Here is a 21,765-nt window from a genome sequence, read left to right as displayed (position 1 = left end):
TGACGGTCCCGGTGCGGGTGGTTCCAGTGCCTGGCCTGCCTGCAAGGTGGGCACTGCGAGGGGCAGGGGGATGATGAGCACAGCCAGCCTGTTCCACGCTCCCTCCCTCCATCCCTGGATCACAGCCCTGATGTCCCATGTCCCCATGTCCAAAGTCTCCATGTCCCCCATGTCCCAACCCCATGTCCCAAGTAGGAGTGGTGGCTACATGGCTCTTTGGACCTTGTGTCCTGCCCCCCAGCTGCAGCCCTCACCAGTGCCCGTGTTGCTGCAGTCACGGCATTCCCAGGAATCCACATCCTCTCCCAGGTTGGAGCAGCGCTGGTGGGTTCCACAGGAGCCACAAGAGTGGCAGAGCAGCAGTCGCCAGGGCCTGGGGGGGCAATGAGACCCATTGCCACCAAAGGCTCCTGAGATGGATGGGGGGTGCCAGCCTGGTACCTCCATCGCCCCCCAAAGGATGTGACCTCGGGGACCACCAGCACTCACCCGTTCTCCTCTGCCACCTCCCGTCCCACGGGGCACAGGCATGGGCTGCTGTCACAGGAGCTGTGCCGCTGATAATGGTCGGCAAAGGCTCCATTCTCCTCCCAGGCAGCATCCCTGTGGGACCAGAGGAGCACTCAGCCCTGGGCATGTGGGAAGGCAGGAGGGGATCAGCTGAGCATCGCAGAGGGGAAGGAGGTAGGGGGAGGGCACCAACCTGTCTGGGATTTTGATGCCCAGGCGGAACATCTCTTTTTGAAAGGTGACCATGTCCCGGCAGAGTGGGCAGCAGAAGTAGTGCAGGGCAGAGCGCAGCGCTTGGCCCTGTGGCAGACACAGCATCAGCAGCAGCGGTGGTGGGGTCTCATTCACCCTGCCCGCAGCTTGGTGATGGGGTGACCACAGGGGTGATGACATCAGGGACCACAGGTGCTGCTGCTTACCTGAATACAGTGGCGGTGGAACCAGGCTCTTGTGCAGGTGGGACAGACCAGGGTTTCGTAACACGGCCTCTTTGCCACCGCCTCCTGGCAGATGAGGCACAGGGTCTGGTCCTTCTGGACTGCCTGCACCCGCTGCACTGGCCGATGCTTCCAGCAGAAGGACCTGCGGACAGAGGTGATGCTTCAGCCCCAGCTCTCCTCCATCCCGGCCCCGGCTCTGGTACCCCAGGGAGGTGACACTCACTTGAACTCCCCAAAGAACTGGAAGATGCAGCCCCGCTCGCTGCCACAAGGGTAGTGGAAGGTGCGGGGACAGCGCCGGGCTCTGCAGGTGACCGAGGCGCCCACCTGGCGGCAGATGCAGCACTTCTGGGGATGACAGGAGGTGACTGGTGTCAGTGCCACGTAGAACTACAGAGCCATGGAATCAACCAGCTTGGGAAAGACCTTTAAACTCATCCAGTCCAACCGCTCCCCAGCACTGCCAAGGCCACCACTAACCCTGCGGCCTCGTCTACACGGGATGTGAACACTTGCAGGGACGGTGACTGCAGCACTGCCCTGGGCAGCCTGTTCCACTGCCTGAGCACCCTCTGGGGAAGGAATTGTTCCTCATCTCCATCTAAACCTCCCACTTGAAAGCATTTCCTCTTGTTCTATCACTTGGCTCTTGGGAGCAGATGCTAATCCCTCCTGTCAGGCAGTTGTAGAGAGCTATAAGGTCCCGCCTGAGCCTACTCTTCTTCAGACTAACCCCCCCTTCCGCAGCCACCAGGTCCCCCAGCCATTTCCCCTCAGGCTTATGCTCCAGGCCCTGCCCCAGCTCCATTGCCTGTGGGGAGTGATGGTGATAAGATCTGCATGAAAAAGAGTTTGGGAATGAGCTCTGAAGCCTTGGTGCTTTGACAAGCCCTGGGACAATGAGTTGGGGCCTTCAAGTCCAGACAATGTGGGAGCTGTGAGAGGATCTGCAACACTGTGATTGGACTATTCACCTGGAGACTTTCATAGTGGCCAATGACATTGAAAGTTGTATATATGTGCAGGTTGGGAAAGTACTGAACCAAGGGGTAAAAAGGGCTTGGTGGGAATAAATGAGGATTTGAGTCTCTGCATCAACTTGAGCCCCTGTTGTGAAACACCACAACTGCCTTTCTCTGGACCTGTGCCCCTGGGGATTCCTGTTTGCCCTCATCCAGCACAACCCCACCATGTTCCAGTGACACTGGACCACTGATAAATCCACTTTGTCTCTCCCAGTCCCAGTTTCCTTATAACATAACTCTTTGGATCAAGGGGCATCTGGGCGGTTGCTTGCAGCCAGCTGCCAGAGCATCCCTGGGGGATTGCTGGCCTGTGCAGTGCTGGACATAGGGAATGGAGACCGTGATGCCCTCAGGCCTCACCTTTTGTGCCACCCGCTTCAGCTCCTCCTGGATGTCAGGGAAGAGGAAGCCATAGAAGCCCTCTTCATCGGCTCCTCTCTGGTTCAGCCTGCTGGCGTGGTACTGCAAGAGGGGAGAAGAGGGGTTGTGCCAGGGGCTGCCGGCGGTGCGGGGCCAGGGAGCAGGGGGTGTCAGGACCAGGCACTCACCAGGCAGTTCTCATGGACGCAGAGCCCATCCTGACGGCAAAACTGCCCCAGCACCTCGGGGTTGCAATCTGCCCGCTGGCAGAACCCGCACACTGCAGGGAGACAGCAGCATCACCCCCTGCACTGTGACAGGGTCCTAGTGTAATGCTGGGAGTGGGATGGGGGAGAAACCCGACCACCTTCCTGTGGTGCTTGCATCCACAATCCCCTCTGGTAGAGTGCTAGCAGGGTACTATACGCTCACCTTCCTCAGCAGGGCCATCCCGCTGCCTCTTGCACTGGGGAGGAGCTGAGGGATCATTCTCCTCCAGCAGTGCTTCTGGACACTGGGCCTTGCGGCGCCGTGATTTGCGCTTCATCGCAGCAAGTGGCTGCAGCCAAGGAGATGGCTGCGCCTGGGAATGTCGGTTTGCTTCTGATCTGGGGCTGCTGGTGGGGCACCCTTGTAGTGCAGGGTGATTGTGACACGGGTGGGGCTCCCTTGCAGTGCAGGGTGATTGTGACACGGCACCGCACAAGGGTTCCGCAAGGGGCTTCTAGAATGCAGGGACAGGTGCAAGGCTGTGAGCCAGGGACAGACAGAGGGAGGGAGTGTGGCATGGGCTGACTCTGCTCATTGTCCCCCTGCCCCTCGCAGTGCCCACCTTGCAGTCAGCACAAGCTCTCAGTTCTAGTCCAGGGGATGTGGGGGTTGTGAGGGGGTCTGAAGCATTGTTATTGGACTATTTACCTGGAGAGTTTCATGGTTTCCAGTGAGGTTAAACGTTGTATGTATGTGCAGTTTGGGAAAATATTGAATGATGGGATAAAAAGGGCTTGGTTGTAACAAATGAGGATTTGATTCTCTGCATCAACTTGAGTCCGTGCCATGAAATGCCACCATTATTTCAATTATTTAACTGTTTTTATCTCAACCCACAGGTTTTACCTTTTTTCTGATTCTCCCCCATCCCACTTTGGGGGTATCTAGTTGCTGTCTGGGGTTATACCATGACAATCTTTTTTGGCACTCAGTGTGGGACCTCTTCGTCATGTGTCACCTCATCTTCTGGTGACATTCGAAAACCTTTGCTGCCTTTGCCTTTCCCAGTCACCAATGTGGTATGATCCCCATGTATCAATCCTGAATTGAGGATTCAGTGTGGAAGGTTATTAGATGCTAAACTAATGATATCTTGGCTCATTAAGGAGGTAATAATTTCAAGGGAAAGACATGGTGTTAGTTGCTGGGAGAATTTATAAGCTGCAGTACGTTTAGATGTTGCACTCCAGCTTGATCCTTGTGTGTTTGGTGCACACTTGCGGAACTTGTGTGCATGCTTGGTAAGTAAATCATATAAGAGGTGGAAGCTTATGATATGCTTAATAATATAGAATCAGTTTACATGGGAAGAACAGCCATTGCTCAGGTTCTATGGACCAAGCTGTTGGATGGCTAGGATGTACTTGGTATTAGAGTAGGGCTGTAATTTAATGTCTTGATTCCCCCCAAAAAGGCCCTGCATCCTTTTCTTAAGGACTTAACTAGTGACACAAAACAAACTGGCTATGTTTTTTATTGTGAAGTTTAATAAATTTCAGCCTGTTGTACCCCTTAAATTGATTTGTGCAGCAAGTGATGGAACTTCTAGGTGAATTAAAGGCATTTTTTAAGTATGCATTACATTTATTATGCTTTTATTTTTTATTCAAATGAAAGAAGTTATCTGACAGTAACAGATGTAGCATGAACTTGGTTTATAACTATTTGAAGGCAGCGGCTAAGTACTGCGAACACAAACACACCCTTAAGGCCAGCAACAAGAAAACTTCAAAATGGTCTGAGCACTCTAGGAAAATCCTTCAGTTAATCAAATCTTTTAAATTGGTAATTATTTTCCTTTATAAACCATCATCTCTGGTAAATATGCAAAAGCTGCACTGAGAAAATACATTCAGAACCAGATGCAGAAACAGGGGGTCTGTGGTCTTCACATGCTCTGCTCAACACTTCCCTTTTGGGTGAAAAATATAAAGCATTTGCCAATTACTGTGTCTTTTTCCTGAGTAGAAGATGTCATAGACATGCCTGCTCTATTGGAATTTGTAAGCAGTGGAGAACTTTGAGGAATTACACTGTGCACTGCCTCTGGCAACAAAGGTGGCTTCAGAAATCCATGCCCTGTGAGATCTTGTGGTAGGCATCCTTGCCACCCACATCCCGCTGGCACAGATTTTGACAAGGTTACAGAATAACATGGACCAGAAAAGTTATACAGGTGGAAAAGAAGAAACCTGGTTTTGAAAGACTCCTCTGAATCAGCTACTCAACAAATTCTACTGGGAAAACTGAGGAGTCTGAAACTCTTCTTAAGCTGGTTTTGCTTGCTTTAGCCTTTTTTTTTACTGCATCAGACTTTTAGATATCAGGAAATATCATCAAGCTGCCCTCTGTAGAGATTTAATCCAAAGCCAATGACTGCCTCTGTTAACTTCAGTGAAGTGGGGAACAAGCTGGCTAATGTTATGTCACACAGTAATGCTATTTTTCATAAGAAAAATCTTGCCTTTTTTGTGCACAGTTTTTTTTTAATTAACTATGAAGAATACCACTCTTCCAGCAGCAAAAGTCATACAGTTCCAAATTTTACTTTACAAGCTAGATGTGAAGCTCTTTACTGAGAACTGGACTAGTGCAAGAGCATTACAAAACATTAGTCATAAGTGCTCTCAGGTTAGTTGACGTTGTTAGGAAATTGGTTTCTCTCTTTTAATTCAGGGTATTAAGCAGTAGGTGGCATCCTACTTTAATATTACAGTGAACTGTAAGCTTGCTAGCAGTTTCTGGTTTAAAGGATGTTACAGTCCAAGTACGATCTTATGTTTTCTGCTATTTTAAGTAGGATAAAAGGCCCAGAAATCAGAAGTGTTAGAATAAGCTTGCTACTATGTGAAGCTGAATAGAATTGTACTTTCAAGACAAGGACATCAATGTTTGGCAGCTATGACAAATGTAGAATATTCATATCAGAGTCTGGACTTATACTCTAGTAAATATCCCAGATCTGGAAGATGCGTTCAGTGTCTTGATATTAAATATTTGTGAAGAACAACAGGATTAGCCAAAATGTATTTTAATGAATTTGAGAACCACAGTATTGATTCAAGTCATAAACTTTGCCTAAATTCTGTCCTGCCAAAAGAACCCAGAATTAATTCTGTAGACAGGGAGCTGTGAGTGACAATCTAGACCTTGAGAAAAATACAGAGGCACAGAGAAGGAAAGGAAAGGAATGAGGGGAGGAGAATACCATGAGTTCTTGCTGAATTTTTCAGACAAGTAACAGTAGTAGTTGTAGTTGGTCACAAGCAGGTATTCTGGGGTGGTGTTAGCTGCAACTGCTGCTCTGCTCCTATTTTAGAGACTTCATTGTTAAATAAAGTGTCTTCCACTCTTAGGCCATGTCAGACAGGTGAGTTCTTTTGTCCTAGATCAATACTTCAGAGCGTTCACAGGTTCATGTGAAAAGGCTGTGCAGGTGGAGATTTAGAAAGGAATAGTGAAGATGAGAATTTAGAGAACAAGATCTCATACAGATGGGGCTATGACTTGGGAGAGTGTGAGTGACAGCTGTTTATGGGGTCTCATGTTGCTACTGAGGAAATCAGCTTCAGCTGCCACAATGAGGCTTAAAAGAAGATGACAGAATAATCCATTTAGACTCTCATTTTACTTATCTAAAAACCTCTCTGTGTATTGATTGCCAAATGCTTACTTTTCTTGTTTACCAGATGTTATGTCAATACAATCCTTGGACATTTTTAGCAGCATGTTCTTGAACTAGTTAACTCATTGTAAGTTATATTTTCTAGTAGCTGAAATAACCTCCTAGACCCTGGTTTCTGCACCAGTTATGAGCGTGTGAATATGCTTTAAAAACTGTCCAAGTATTCATACTCCATACAGTTTATCATAAAATATAAACTACAAACTATATATTTTGAACATAGAAGAAAATACCAAAGTTCTTCTTTCAACTGATAATATAACAAATCAAAAAAATTTAACGTCAGAACAAAACTACGCAATTGTTCCTTGCTCAGGGCAGCAAGTTCTGTAGTATTTTAGCTGTAACAATCTCTTTCCAGCCATTTACAGAGCACAGATAATATCTGTTAACTTGTCTAGTGAATGTCTGATCACAGTTTCTAATGAGAAAAAAAACCTGTTTGTATTACAGGAACCTAGAAGTTTGTTTAGAAAATAAATTTTAGTAATAAATTCACTTAGAGAAATTGCAAGCTGATTCCAGTCAGATAAAATACACACCATAAACTGCATCTACATGTGTACATGCATATTTGGCTTCAAGCAAAGCAGATGATAGATGCAGAAATTAACAATACCTAGTCCTTAATTGTGATTGTTCATATTGTGACACATAATAAGATATTGGGGATGTAAATGAAAACATCCTTCTAACATCAATATATTTGTTAGTTCACTTATGTAAAGTTATGATACTTATATTTGCAAGGCCTTTGATTGTTTTTGCTTAGGGATAACCTGGTAGACCATCTTCACTTGAAAAAATGGTAATGAAAGGTGGGAAAACCAGTTCCGTTTGAATTTGGTTTAAGCTGAATGTTTCAGCTCACTGGATTTGATTCCACATTATTTGATCCCAACATATTGCTAAAAAAAGAACAATTCACACCTCTGCTGTTTGATACTAGATCAAATCTATGATTGTAAACATAGATTTCTGTTTCTTAGTGTGAAATAAGTTATTTCAGCCCAAAACTTAATCTGAACAGGTTTTTACTCCAAGCAGAAACCTGCTAGTTCTTGGAAAATTAATGTGTTTCAGAAGAACATGAAAACCTTCTCTTCCATGGCTAGAACACATAAAAAAAAAAGAAATGCTTATAAAGTTCCCATTGGTTTTAGTACATTCATTTATTATGAGGCTGGAAGAAGCTGTGAGTCTTCCAGGGACAATGTCTGCATTATCTATGTTTTAATACTTTAATTTCAACTCTTTCTGGGACAAAAAGTGCTGACACAAATTCTGTACTGAGTTTTAAACTGCACTGTAACAGCAAATGCCATCCTAGATAAAAGATTAGTCTTGAAAATTGTACCAAGAATATGCCAACTAGTATATGCTGCAAAAAGGATCAGGATATTAATTTAACCTGACTAGGGAGTAGATTATACTATAAATAGGACTCTGAGACTGCATCTACTGCAAGGCTGGTCTTTTCCTACAAAATCCATTGCAAGTGTATTTGTCCTAATCCTGTAATATGATCCTCAGTCTAATCCTTCCACCTAGCTATTATACTCTACTAATTTTGCTATGCATGGAAAGATGTGCATACATAAAGTTTTTCTTGCTTAGATCCATTGCAGAATAAGAACAAAGTCATTGCTTGTAGATGGAACATACAGAAGTATATGAATGATTCTATATAGAAGGGAAGCTAACAGAGGACTGACACACCTGAAATCCCAAAAACTTGGAAACATTAAAAATAAATTAAAATAGTCCAAGTTTAGAGTGTTTTGTGCTTCCTTCTAACTTTCCTTTTCTATCTTCCTGCTTAGGATTTCTTTGCCAATAATGCCTTAATTTTTAGGAGTATTTTTTTCCAAACTAATAATGGCATTTTTTTCTGCAGTGTTCCTTTTCTATCTCTGTTACTTTGCAGTGTCCTTTAACTCAAATGTACATTCAGTGAAGATATTTAAGAAAATCTTTCCAAAATAACAGCAAAGTGTATGCTTTTCTAATATGAGTGTAAAAGGAGTTGATTTATTTGAAAAGATAGAGTATCTTCTAGGTAGAATGATGGGAAGCTAGGGACCAGGTTAGGAAAGCTAAGGCCCAGTTAGAATTAAAGTTGGCTACAGATGTTAAGGATAACAGGAAGGGATTCTATAGGTATATAGCTGCTAAAAAAACAAGAAGGGACAGCGTAGGCCCCCTCCAGAAGCTATTGGGAGAACTAGCTACACAAGATTTGGATAAGGCTGAGGTTCTGAATGACTTCTTTGCCTCAGTCTTCACTGGCAAATGCTCTGACCACACCACTCAAGTCTTGGAAGGCAGACACAGGGACTGTGAGAATGAAGACCTTGGGCCCACTGTAGGAGAAGATCTGGTTCAAGACCATCTTAAAAACCTGAACGTACACAAGTTCATGGGACCTGATGAAATCCATCTGCAGGTCCTGAAGGAGCCGGTGAACGAAGCTGCTAAGTCACTGGCCATCATATTTGAAAAATCATGGCAGTCAGGTGAAGTTCCTGACGACTGGAAAAAGGGAAATATAACCCCAATTTTCAAGAAGGGTAAAATGGATGACCCGGGGAATTACAGACCAGTCAGTCTCACCTCTGTGCCTGGCAAAATCTTGGAGCAGATTCTCCTGGAAGGCATGCTAGGGCACATGAAAAAGAGCAAGGTGCTTGGTGTCAGCCAGCATGGCTTCACTAAGGGGAAATCCTGCCTGATCAATTTGATGGCCTTCTATGATGGGGCCATGGAACTGATGGACAGGGGTAGAGCAGTTGATGTCATCTACCTGGACTTGTGCAAACCGTTCAACACTGTCCCACACAACATCCTTGTCTCTAAACTGGAGAGACATCAATTTGATAGGTGGACCACTTGGTAGATAAAGAACTGGCTGGATGGCCGCATGCAAAGAATTGTGGTCAATGTCTCAATGTCCATCTGGAGACCAATAACGAGTGGTGTCCCTCAGGGATCGGTGTTGGAACCAGTCTTGTTCAACATCTTTGTCTTTGACATGGACAGTGGGATTGAGTGCGCCCTCAGCAAGTTTGCCAATGACCCCAAGCTGTGTGGTTCCGTTGATAGGCTGGAGGGAAGGAATGCCATCCAGAGGGACCTTGACACGCTTGTGAGGTGGGCTGATGCCAACCTCATGAAGTTTAACTATGCCAAGTGCAAGGTCCTACACCTGGGTGGGAGCAATCCCAGGCACAGCTACAGGTTGGGCAGAGAAGAGATTCAGAGCAGCCCTGTGGAGAAGGACTTGGGGGTGTTGGTCAATGAGAAAATGAACATGAGCCAGCAGTGTATGCCTGCAGCCCAGAAAGCCAACTGTATCCTCAGCTGCATCAAAAGAAGCATGACCAGCAGGTTGAAGGAGGTGATCCTGCCCCTCTACTTTGCTCTTATGAAACCTCACTTGGAGTATTGTGTGCAGTTCTGGTGTCCTGAACATAAAAAGGACATGGAACTGTTGGAAGAAGTCCAGAGGAGGGCCACGAGGATGATCAGGGGACTGGAGCACCTCCCATATGAAGACAGGCTGAGAAAGTTGTGACTGTGTAGCCTGGAGAAGGCTGCATGGAGACCTCATAGCAGCCTCCCAGTATCTGAAGGGGGCCTACAGGGATGCTGGGGATGAACTATTCATTAGGGACTGTAGTGATAGGACGAGGCATAACAGGTTAAAACTGAAACAGCAGAGGTTTAGATTGGATATAAGGAAGAAGTTCTTTGCTGTTAGGGTGGTGAGGTACTGGAATGGGTTGCCAGGGAGGTTGTGAATGCTCCATTGTTGATGGTGTTCAAGGCCAGGTTGGACAGAGCCTTGGGTGACATCGTTTAGTGTGAGGTGTCCCTGCCCGTGGCAGGGGGGTTGGAACTTGATGATCTTGAGGTCCTTTCCAACCCTAACTATTCTATGATTCTGTGACACATTACTACTGATTCTCACATTTACTGGTTCATGTTTAAATGGCCTCATGAGAAGAACTACTCTTGAAACTCTAACTAAGATGGGAAAGTTGATCTGTTGTTTTCTAAACAACTTCTAAAGGAAGAATTTACTGCACATGAAAAGGGTTAGGGTTTTTTGGTTCCTCTTTTAAGCTACCATGTAACTGATTAATGTCAATTGGTGTAATAGTCACCTAACCTAAAGTGTAATTCTCAAAAGCTTTATTTAAAAGCTATGTGAAATTATTCCTGTTTCTTTCCTTGTCTTTTGAGAAATACAAATATATTGCAGCTTCTTTACTAATTTACTTATTCTAGTTGATGAAAAGATTCTTGAAATTAGTCTAACCCACTTCTGTTTTCTTGAAACTAGTACTGTTCTTCATCCCCTCCTCCTCACTGTTTTCCTTCTCTGATTAGGGAGAAACGTGTTTTCAGCACTCAGTGTGCTGAAAACATTTATTATTTCCTAAATTAGTTAAATGAAACACATGAAAGATTATTGTAGGATACCCTCCCTGCTTTGTCTTCAAACTTATTTTGACCAGTTAAACAATAATAAGTTGTTTGCACCATTATGGTTGCAAGTTGGTTTATATATGACTATACTCTCTCCCTCACCTCCCTCCCCCATGTAATTGAAAACTATATATTAATATATTTTTTAATACCATATTCCTGTGGTGTGTGTAGAGGTGTCTGTATGTAAATACTTGTGTTTTGGAATTAAGAAAGGAGCTGAGACGTAAAACAATGTGTAGCATTGCTTGTAAATTCAGAAGACCAAAGAACACTTTTGAATGTATAGGGTGTAATTAGCTCTGGTTTATATAGTTGTGACATGCTGTAGTTAATCCTTTATGCTGTCTTGAAATACCTGAAATTGAGTAATACAAGTATCTAGCCACTAAGATCCCTAGGGCTTGTTTTTTTTAGGTAGATTTCTCTTTTTGGTAACCATACCACTGTACCCATACTTAGGTTCCTGAACACAAATGACAAAAGTAATGCCAAAAATAAATTCCAGATTATGTTTGGAAACTGAAAAGTGGGGAATGGGGAATAAACAATCCCTTTCTGGTTTTAGGAGAGATGGCAAATAACTTGCAACTAACTCTTGGAGAAGCATTTGATCTTGATGTGGATGTATTTTTTCTTTTTTGTTTGTTTACTTTTTTGGGCAGGTGCTTTGGAACTACAGTAACATATTTTAGGGATATATATCCTTAATACTTTATGGAAATTTAAACCTCTACTTATGACATTTAATGACACATTAAACACACTTTTAGATCTGCAAACATTGTATTCAGTCTTCTATAGTAAAGATCAAAGAACTCAGGATATCTTTAAAGTATAGGGATGTGTACCTGCTTGAGGAAGTCTAGAGGAGACCACAAAGTTGGTCGGGAGGCTGGTGCATCTCTGTTATGAAGACAGGCTGAGAGAGCTGGGGTTGTTCAGCCTGGAGAAGGCCCCACTGAGATCTTATAACAGACCGCCAGTACATAAAGGGGGCCCATAAGAAAACTGGAGAAGGACTTTTTACAAGGGCATGTAGTGACAGGACAAGAGGGAATATTAATCTGAAAGAGGAGAGATTGAGATTACACTAAGAATAAATTCTTCACAATGAACGTGGTGAGACACTGGAACATGTTGCCCAGAGAAGCTGTGGCTGCTCCATCCCTGGCAGTGTTCAAGGTCAGGTTGCATGGGGCTTTGAGGAACCTGGTCTAGTGGAAAGTGTCCCTGACTGTGGCAGAGGGATTGGAACTAGATGATCTTTAAGGTCACTTCCAACCCTAGCCAGTCTATGATTCTGTATGTCCATTAAGGCCATATACTATATGTATTTGAAATAGGAATCAGATTTGGCTGGTCATGAGCATTACCCCTGAATTCTTACTGTGTAAAACAATGCTAAAAGAACTGAAATTCACAGTCAAGTTTCTGTTTAGACATTATGACAGATAGCACAAAATGTTGATTATAGCTAAATAATTGACAAAAACCTCAATTTCTCAATTAATTTTTTGTTGTTGTTGTCATGATGTTTGTAAAGGAAAACTTATTACCTGGCTTTAATTATTGCTGTTCATTTCTGTGAAGCTGATAATAGCACCTTTGAGGAAACATCTTTTTACTGTTCACTTCACACCTAAAACAAGCCATATAATTAAGTGGCATTCATATTTACCATAAAACCCCTGCATGTCTAAGAACTTGCACCTATGTCTCTCCTGTAGGTTGTTTTCATAGAAGAATTGTCAGGTCTAATTTATGTATTTTAAATGTCTAATATATTCATCACCATAGCAATAATTTCTGTGTTTTATAATATGAAGTCATAGAAATACCTGTACACTGAGCGTGGAACTCCTGAATGCTGTCTAATGTGTTTTAGCTATTGATCTGTATTCTGGGATGAGATTTTTCACTTCTTAAAATGTAGTAAATTTAAAGAAAGAAGGGATAAAACTCAAGAATGCCACTTAGGCTTTTTATTCATTAATCCTTTGTCAAAGCAACTGCACTGAAAACAAAATTGAAGAGGACATCTAGTGAAATACTAGTGCCTGTTTCCTTTTGAGTCTTTTGTGCTTCGGCAGTCTTTTGTGACTTGCAGTGACTTATAAGAACCAATTTTGTTGTCACTGCTGTCTTGTCACTTCATGAATGGACACCAAAACTTTAACTGGAATTAACACCACAACACTGCTAAGGATCACTGTAGTTGTTTTGCTTATTAATTTCAGAATTACCTGTGGTATTTTGCAAGTCAGAAATACTACTAATGAAAAACCAGCTGGCTTGGCTCTTCCTGCTCTTTATTGCACTGGTGAAAGTTATGTAGAATACCACTGAATCATGTGAGTTTAATGTTGAGGAAGCTTAAGCCCTATATAAATTGTTCCAAAAATATCAGATAGGGAACAGAAGAAATTATTTTCCACTTACCTGCTTTAATCATTTAAAAATAGGTGTACTTGGAAAGAAATCTGTGCTGTCTTCTGAGTTGTATTTTAATAATGGTGTTTGGAAAGTTAGTGTGATATTTAGATTCTTATTATGCAGTGTTCACTCTGTGGAAGCATGGTAACACAATTTCTAATTAACTTCTGTGGATCTGTGGGCGGAACCACTTTTTACATCTGCATGGAGGAAGATCATGCTTAAGGCTTAAGAGCAAATAACATATCTAGAGCTCTGCTTGTGAGTATTGTCTTTATTCAAAGCAACCTAATATGGCTTCTACACAGCCAGTATCACTTCTTAAAATTCAGCCTGCGTTCTTTGCTTTCACTGATTGTGCTCAGACCTTGCAAATAATTTTGGTTTTGTACTTTTTTAATTCAAGCAGATAAAAGGTAATGTATTATTTTTTCATATAATGAAATAGTTGTAAACTCCATATCAAAATCAGTGAAGTTGTGATGATATTATAAAGAATATTCTCAACAGCTATATTTGAATTAAGTATTCAAATGAAAGAATTTGGAAGAAAAACAACTACTACATTATTTTGGGACGTAGAAAAATCTACAAGATTCTTTAAAGGAAACATTACTTTTTATGCCATAGTGAGGTAAACTGGCATGGGATGCCTTTCATATCCAAGAAATAAAACAGATAAACCATTACAGTGCTCTACTTTCTTTTAAATCCAACTTCTCTATTTTCTCGCATAGTTTTTGAGCAGAAAACTTCTGTTCCCATGTATTTTGCCATAAGCTTCAGTTTTGTCTCCAGAATTGTAGTGTGATTCAATTTTTTTTAATATTATTTTTTAAGGGTTTGTGCTTAGTTTGGTGGGTTTTCTGCTTTTGTTTTCTGATGGGAAAAAAAATGATTCAAATTAGATATTGCTTCTTCAGCTTTGGATGCTAGTTTTGTGCATAGACGTACATTTCTCCTTTAGGCAATATTTTTCCTATAAACAACAATGGTTACTTCTTCCCACATGATGGTGCTCAATTAACAATAGACCAATTCAGTATCCTGTGAATTCCTCATTCATTGAAATGTGATTCCATAACTTTCTGAATACTATCTGATCATCTCTTGAATGCTAATTTGTTTCTAGCTTTATTGGATGTTTTTGTAAAATTTGGCTGTTACACAGACATTAACAGTATCCACACAATCATTAAGAGAACTATGATCCTGCTTTATAGGATAGGAAAGTGGGTACAGCAATTGAAACTCTATAACCTTGTTTATTTTGAGATCTGATACTGTCTATTTGTTGATTCATTTTTGGTTTGACGGCAAGATGATTTTCAAATCTTACTTCACCTTCTGCTTTCCAGAAGGGATAGGGCATCATATCTCCTTTTTATATAAATCTGATGCAGACTTAAAACCTGGGTCTGTGAATGTACTATGATCTTTCTAACTATAAAAAAGATCAAATCAGTATTGTATAGACCATTATCATTCTATATAGTTGAACAATATGAATAATGATATTAAATCTGATATGTGTGATTTCCTATATATTTTAAAAGGAAACACAAACCCAAAAATTACACCTGAACATTCTTGTGGCATCAGGACAGCTAGAACCTTTTGAATCTACTACATTGATTTTTCAGTACATTAGTGAGTGACATATCTGTGAACATCAGTAAGCTTGCATCCTTTATTTACACCAGCACAAAAAGAAATGAAGCTTTGAAAAAACATTTCACAGATATTTGGCAGTAGCAAAGTGAGGTTTGAGCCTTTAAATTTATTCCAGATACCCTCATGTATGTATTCTTCTGCTTTCTTCTCCTGTATTTCACTTATTTGACCCTCCTCCCCAAGTTTTTCTTGATTCAATTCTGTATTTTCTGTCTAGCTATCCAGCTCCAGTTTCCTTTCTTTTCACCCTGTTCCTGGTGTTTTGCCCCATTATGTAAGTTGTTCTGCTTCATCACCTGCTGCCTATCTTCTATCTTGTTCGGATTGAATCTAACTCAGCTGGGATATGTTTCCTAATGACTTTCTGGGTCTTTGCTTCCCCTGGCTTCTATTTTCTAAGGAGCTGAGGGTTTCCAGGTTTCCTGCAGAGCTTTGGCTTTTCCTTATGCCAGCATCTGCTTGCCTTGTTTCCTCATCCGTTTCATCCTAACTACTAATCATGTCCCACACCCCTTCCCTCTTATGGCTTCTCTTTTACATTATGTTCCAGTGAGTTGCTCCTTTGCTTAGTAAGATTTCTTAACCTGTGTTTTTCCTCCTCACTTGAATCTTGAAAAGGACTGAATTTCTTTACTTTTTTTAATTGAAATATTCCAGGGATATGTTCTGTCCGAAGCAAGTTGCTGTTTGGCAAAATTTTGTACAATAGGAAACATGGTCTTATAGCAGGAATTGCTGGCAGATATGTAATCATATGTAAATCTCTCTAGCACATATGAGCAGACCTTTTAGGGTCAGACCCAGGGTCTGTTCAACAATATCATGTCTGTACTGTGACTACGTCAGAGAGTGGGGAAGGAGCACACTGAGATGAGTATTTTAACCCTTTTCCTTGCAAGCTTTTCCTGTCTGTAGCAACTTAACTCCTGAAGCAGACGTGCCATCTTTGTTACTTAAACTTCAATCCAGAATGTTGTTTGCTTGGCAGAGCGTCAATTATGTAGCTTTATTCTTTAAAAAGTTCTGTGTTTTGCTTATGCACAATGAAAGAAAGCGACCAATATGTCCTTAAGCATAACAATAATTTGTTAAGATAATACTTTTAACACACACTACTTCAGATTAAATTAGCCTGTTCACCACAGATGAGCAGCAGTTTACCATTCTTTGTCCTTTCCTAGTATTTTCAGACTCTTCCATTATTCCTTTTCTTTTTTTTTTTTTTTCCATTGGATGCCTAGGTTAACAAACAAATAAATAAGTCGGTGGCAATTCAAAGCACAAAAGCAAGCTGCATGCAGTCCTTTCTGATTGTTAATTTGATTTTTCACTGACTGTTTACCTTTGCATAATTACCGCAGGTATGTTGAGGTAAAGTGCTTATGGGAGGGAAGCAATAAGCAATTCCCAACTTTTGTTATGAGGTAACTTGGGGTACTGTGGAATATTAATAAACTTGGAAAATGTGTTTTTGGGTTGAATTAAAAATTGCACATGAAGAAAAGGTGTGCAATTATGACCAAAAATGCTGCTCCTTGCATATTCTCTGTGCAAAACTCTCTGCCCATGCCCTCATTTCTAGATAACAAGCAATGCCTAAAAACTTTATACAGTGCCTCAAACTGTAATGTGCTATGTTGAGTGCCCAAGTAGCTGTAGGTAAGTGGGAGGAAACGTATGGCTGAGATTATATTTTACATACTGTTGAGTAATTTGAAGCAACAAACCTTATTTTCTTAGATAGTACCTCAAGTCTAAACTGCTAGCCACTAAATTTCATTTGCAATGTACATGCTAATGGCAGCCTGAACTGTAGCAGCAGTGTTAGTAGCCATTAATTTCCCAGCTCTGGCACTGTCTTCCTATAATTTTATTCTCTTATATTTTGAATTCAGTGAAATGCTCCATGGTAAACAGACAGGAATACGGAAATATGCAGATTCCCTACTTGGTGTTTTGTTAAAATCTTAAGAAATAATTTTCCCAGACTTGACTACAAACTTTCAGCTCCTTCATCTCCTTCTATAATAGTCTCATCTGTTTTGTCTCTGCTTTTCTGAACTTCTTGTTCTCAGCTTACTGAAATTTTAACCTGCTAAATTTGTCTGCTTTGAACTACTCCAGACTTAAGTCTTCTGTGCTGTGTAACTCTCTGAAGTTAAGTACCAGTTTGTATTAAGGAGGATTGCTTTTATGAGTAGAAGGTTGTAGAATGTGCCAAAGCTTTCACTGTTGCTGCTATCACCTCACCTTGGCCAGCGGGGAATATATTTCAATAACTACTTTGTGTTCACCACTATGAAAATGAAACATGCCACCTAGCTTCTCTGGTAGCCATCCATTCTTTCTGGGGTGCGTATCTGCATAATTTTTGAGTGATCCACCCAAGTCCTCAGGCTTTACTTGAACATTTTCTGTCTCATGGCTGTTCAAGAAGTCCATGGACTCTTAATGAAACTTTACAATTCCTGAAGCCATTATATCGTAGTCATCAAAAAAGCATCATCTTTACAGCTGAGATTCTGTGTGTGTGAGAAAGTATGGTGTTAAACCCTTATCGGCTAGCAGAACTATTAGATGGCTATTTGACTCCCCTGGATATATTTTTTTCTGGTTTGTGATGACTTTTGGTGAGTCAAAATCGAGAAATACATTTCTGTCTTTAAATGTACACGTTACTGTCTTCTGACTGCCTGCAGAAGGATTGAGAATATATTCCTTTCTCTTCCCTGTATCCCTACTTGCAGGGGAATTGGGGCATGTCATGGAAAAGAATGCAAGTCGAAACATAACTGTAGCACACTAGCTACAACACGTGTCCCTTGGCAGATTTTGAAGATTCAGATTTACCTAAACTTCTGCTGCTGAGCACTTTGACAGGAGTGAAAATCTGATTGTACTCTTCAGGATTTTGCAATTATTGAAATAGGGTTTCCTTTGTTTCACATGTAGGAACATGTAGCTTTAAACCTAAATAGGAGTGTGATACCTGCCAGTGAGACTAAATGGAAAGATATCAAGAGAAATTAATTTTGAGCTTTGTATTTTTCACCTGAAATTAATGCCTTGGTTTTATTACTAGTACATTTTGAAAGTACTGGAGTTGAACAGGCTCCACACAGCATCAAGCCTGTCAGTTCAAGGAGCATCTGAAGGACTCTTAGTCATATGACTTACATAGCTCTGTGAAAAGCAGGTAATTTACTCAAGGATCCTTATAAGTCCCTTCCAACTTAAGATATTTTGTGATTCTGTGTGAGAATAACTTTAAAAAAGAAAATTGATAATTGCTGCCACTCAGTATTAAAAATTGTGTGTTTTAAGGAAAAGACTAACAATTGCCACTGAAGGTAAAAGCCTGCCATGAATGTGAAGTTTATCAACTAAGAAACTGAAAGTACTGTGAGTTCTTAGAGACTTCCAAAGTAATAGCGATAGTAAGGCAGTCTCTATTTTCACATGTCACTTCTGAAAACTGAGCCAGCAGCTCTGTATCAGCTTATTTGTACAGGCTTCCTGTACAAGGAGAACTGGACAGGTTCATGGTCTCAGTAAAATTCTGCTGTGCTTTTTGGAGCCAAGGTGGGTTGTTGTGGGTAGACTTTTATATTGTGCTATAAAACCTATGCATAAGCATTTACAAGGTTTGGGGGTTGGATGTTTTACCTTTTATTTCTCTTGTAAAGAAAGACCCTCTTTGTCCCTCCTGGAGCCTCTCTCTGTGCTTCTTACCTGAAAAAGTGGGAATCAAAATACTCATCTGGAGACACAAAAAAAAAAACCCTAATAAATGGAAATAGCATGAAATAAAAATAGCAATACTATAAAGTAGCAATAGACCAACAGGTTTCCCCTCCATAGTGCACACTGGCTTTGCAAATTAAGGAGTTTCTTTTATTCCTGAAATAACATGGAGTTTTGCCATTGGTGCTACAGTAAGTGAAATGACTGTGCCATGGAGTGTTCCCTGGCAGCATTTAAAAAGCCACACTACCGGCCAAAGACAGTTAATTATCCTAATGTGGATTTTTTCAGGGAGGAATTTCTGAAAGATTATTAAGGAAACACAAGTTGAAAAAGTCTATCCCTTAAATAAACAGTCTTAATGTGCAAATAATGCATCAGCCCACACACCTGATGGAGTGTTCTCCATGTTCTAGTCTCTCTTTAGGGGCACTTGCTATCCATGACAATAGTGTTTCTACTTTCAGCAAAGACAGATCTCGTGCTTTACCCTACAGTATCGTTACTTACAAAACAGGTTTCATGGGAGATAATACGCCTCTAGCCTAGGAAACCTGTTACGTGCTGAGGGCCGGACGGGTCAGGCTGAGATGGGGAGGGCCGGGCACCCCAGGGAGGCTGCCGGCTCCCGCCCCACTCCAGCCGCAGGTAGATAAGGGTGGCCGTGCCGCAGCCCTCCAACCTACCGCCGCTCTCTGCCGGCGCCCCCCTCCCTCTTTGCTCTGTGGAGGGGGGACGGCTCCGCACCTGTGCGCGGCTCTCCGCTGCAGGGCTGGGGACTCCGTGTGGCTGGCGCTGACGAACGGGGGGCTCCCTGCGTCGGGGGCGGCGCGGCGGCATCCCCATCCTCCTCCTTCATCCCTCCCTGCCTCCGCCTCTTTCCTCCTTTCCCCCGGGCGCCCTCTGCACTTTCTTCTCGAACCACCCTCGCAGGCAAACTTTGATGGGGAACCTCGCACAGCGCTGGAAAAATGCCGGTTATGAAGGGATTACTGGCACCCCAAAACACCTTCCTCGACACCATCGCCACCCGGTTTGACGGCACACGTGAGTCCGGGCTGGGGCAGCGGGCGTCGGCTCCGGGTGCTCGGGGAGGGGGATGCTCGGTGGGAGCCTCCTCTTTCGTCTCATCCGCCCTCAGGGGCTTTCCGTGGTACCAGAAGCCGGGAACAAGGAGGGAAAGGCGAGGGAGATACCAGCCTCTCCCTCTCTCCTGCCTGGCTTCTCCACAGCTTTGCAGGTGAGGAGGGTGCCGTGTTCCCTCTCCTCCCTACCCTCTGCGTGGGGATCCGGGGAGTCGGGCTGCCTCTGGAGCCGGGATCTCCTCAGGAAAGTTGTGCGCTGGGCTGGGGCTTCCACCTCTCCCCGCACCCCTGATAGCCTAGAGGCTGGAAGGAAAGGCAGGTTTCAGAACCTCTGCAAGGCTCTGCTTTAGAGATTTATTTTCCTTTACTACCCTCAGCCCCGCTATTAAATCTCCTTCAAAGCTGGATTCCAGCAAGTCGGGCTCAGCAGCGGCAGCAGCTGTTGCGGGTGTTAAGGAGGGAGGGAGGAAGGAAGGAAGGGCCTTTCAGCGGCAGCGCTGCAGCGGCGTGCCGCTGCAGGACCATGGACAGGTCCCGGCCCCACTAGTGTCCTGGCCGGACGGTGTGGGGACCTGCTCCGCACCCCGCAGCGCACCACTCCTCCCGCGGCCGCCGCCTCGGTCCCGCTCCAGCACGGCGGTGCCGAGGAGCTGGCACCGTTCTTGAAGCTGGTTTCCTCCCCACGGCTAGGGATTAGGAGTACCTTGAGTTATGTTTCTTTTTTAATGGGGCTCATGCATACCCAAGAAAATAAAGGGGGATAGGGGGAACTCTCTTCCCTTTTAATTCCCTTGAAACCCGCCCCCAGTCGTCCAAAGTTGGTGGAAATACAAACTCGGATTTGAGCTGCCATCAGCTTTCTCTTGATTGGAAACACTGCAGTCTAACGGGCTTGATATCTTCTTGGTTATGAATCTATTGGCATTTTCTCAATGGCTCAGTTAGTGCACGAGTGAACTGTGATTACTGGATCAGTAAGTTGTAAAACATCAAGAAAATGATACAGACAGTGAGATCAATTGCAGAGAAGCAAAAAAACCCTGCATTGTAACTGCTCTGCTGGTCCAGGATACACAGTTGATTACAATTCAGGGCTGTACAACTTCATTATGAAGCAATCCCTCTCAAGACTACTTAAATGTACCTCTAAAAATTCCTTCAACTATGGAACTCGGTCCTTATCTTCTACCCTTTTATTTCTATAAAGTGTATGAGTGGTATTTACTGCATGCTGAAGCATGCAGCAGTAGTAAGAGTCTTGTTGTTGATACCATTATTTGCCAGAAAACCATTTCTTCCCTGTTAGTGCTCAGGACCCTCCCCTTTGCAACAGCTTCCTTCCAAAGAATGGAGCACACAGCCTGTGAGCTGTACACACCAACATTTCACAAATTGTGCATTGTTCTTCAAAGATCCAATTTAAAAGCCACACTAGGTCTTTTATTTAATAAAACACTAGAAAAATGTCAAATCCCCATGTTCTCGATGACACCAACAGACAAGTGTGGAAGAAAGTTTTTTGCTTAGCTGAATTTTATAGCTGAATTTATCCAACCTTTTAAAATCAGTGATTCTACTAACTACGAAGTCAATTGGGCCAATCTTTTCCAAACCGTGAAGCAAACATCAGTGTCTTACTTTGAAATCTTTAATGCTAACTACTCAGCTACTTTTTCCTGGTCTGTAATTGAAAAATAATGTACTTAGGTATTTAAGTGCCTCCAGAAAATACAGCATATTATATTTTATTACAGGCAGTGAAATTTTTCTTTTTAGTCAACATTTCAGAATTTGGTTTAAATATTAAACAGGCCTATTCTAGAAGTCATCATTGTTTGATTATCAGCATGTAATATGACCTATTCCCAGAAGTTCACAGGGGAAGACTTTTTATGAGCTACGTAGTCTTGTATCTAATAAAACTTTGGAGGATAATAATATCCTATGGAAACCTGGTAGCATGTCTCTTAATTTATAGAATAACATAACACCTCTTAGAGTGTTAGAATAAACCAGTGAATCAACTTGGTTATCTGAAACAGTTA

The 21,765-nt window shown here is 42.5% G+C and overlaps 2 protein-coding genes across 2 annotated transcripts in view; one reads left to right on the top strand and one right to left on the bottom strand.

The window, feature by feature from the left end:
- Positions 1 to 204: 204 nt before the first annotated feature.
- LOC117435918 (PHD finger protein 7-like) lies at positions 205 to 2,882 on the bottom strand. The gene is made up of 8 exons (XM_034060635.1): positions 2,768 to 2,882; positions 2,524 to 2,615; positions 2,336 to 2,437; positions 1,174 to 1,340; positions 930 to 1,092; positions 704 to 810; positions 490 to 603; positions 205 to 373 (listed from the first exon to the last, which is right to left on the bottom strand). Exons 1-8 carry the CDS (start codon positions 2,880 to 2,882, stop codon positions 205 to 207), a joined length of 1,029 nt encoding a protein of 342 aa, XP_033916526.1.
- A 16,724-nt stretch (positions 2,883 to 19,606) lies between these two features.
- Positions 19,607 to 21,765, top strand: part of KCNH8 (potassium voltage-gated channel subfamily H member 8) — a 170,460-nt gene continuing 168,301 nt past the window's right edge. The window contains exon 1 of the mRNA XM_005143283.2: positions 19,607 to 19,682. Within this exon, the coding sequence (XP_005143340.2) occupies positions 19,607 to 19,682 (76 nt within the window). The remainder of the gene's footprint in view (positions 19,683 to 21,765) is intronic.

This window comes from Melopsittacus undulatus, chromosome 1 (assembly GCF_012275295.1).
Source record: "Melopsittacus undulatus isolate bMelUnd1 chromosome 1, bMelUnd1.mat.Z, whole genome shotgun sequence".
NCBI classification, from domain to species: Eukaryota; Metazoa; Chordata; class Aves; order Psittaciformes; family Psittaculidae; genus Melopsittacus; species Melopsittacus undulatus.
Note: the sequence above shows the minus strand (reverse complement) of the source record. Positions and strands in the feature narration are given on the sequence as shown.

Bases quoted from the DNA above. Each gene is read 5' to 3' on its own strand.
- LOC117435918 (XM_034060635.1), bottom strand. From the start codon at position 2,882: ATGAAGCGCAAATCACGGCGCCGCAAGGCCCAGTGTCCAGAAGCACTG. The intron at 604-703 runs GTTGGTGCCCTC...CTGGTCCCACAG, and splicing joins GGCATCAAAATCCCAGACAG to GGATGCTGCCTGGGAGGAGA. The intron at 374-489 runs GTGAGTGCTGGT...TTGCCCCCCCAG, and splicing joins GAGGTGGCAGAGGAGAACGG to GCCCTGGCGACTGCTGCTCT.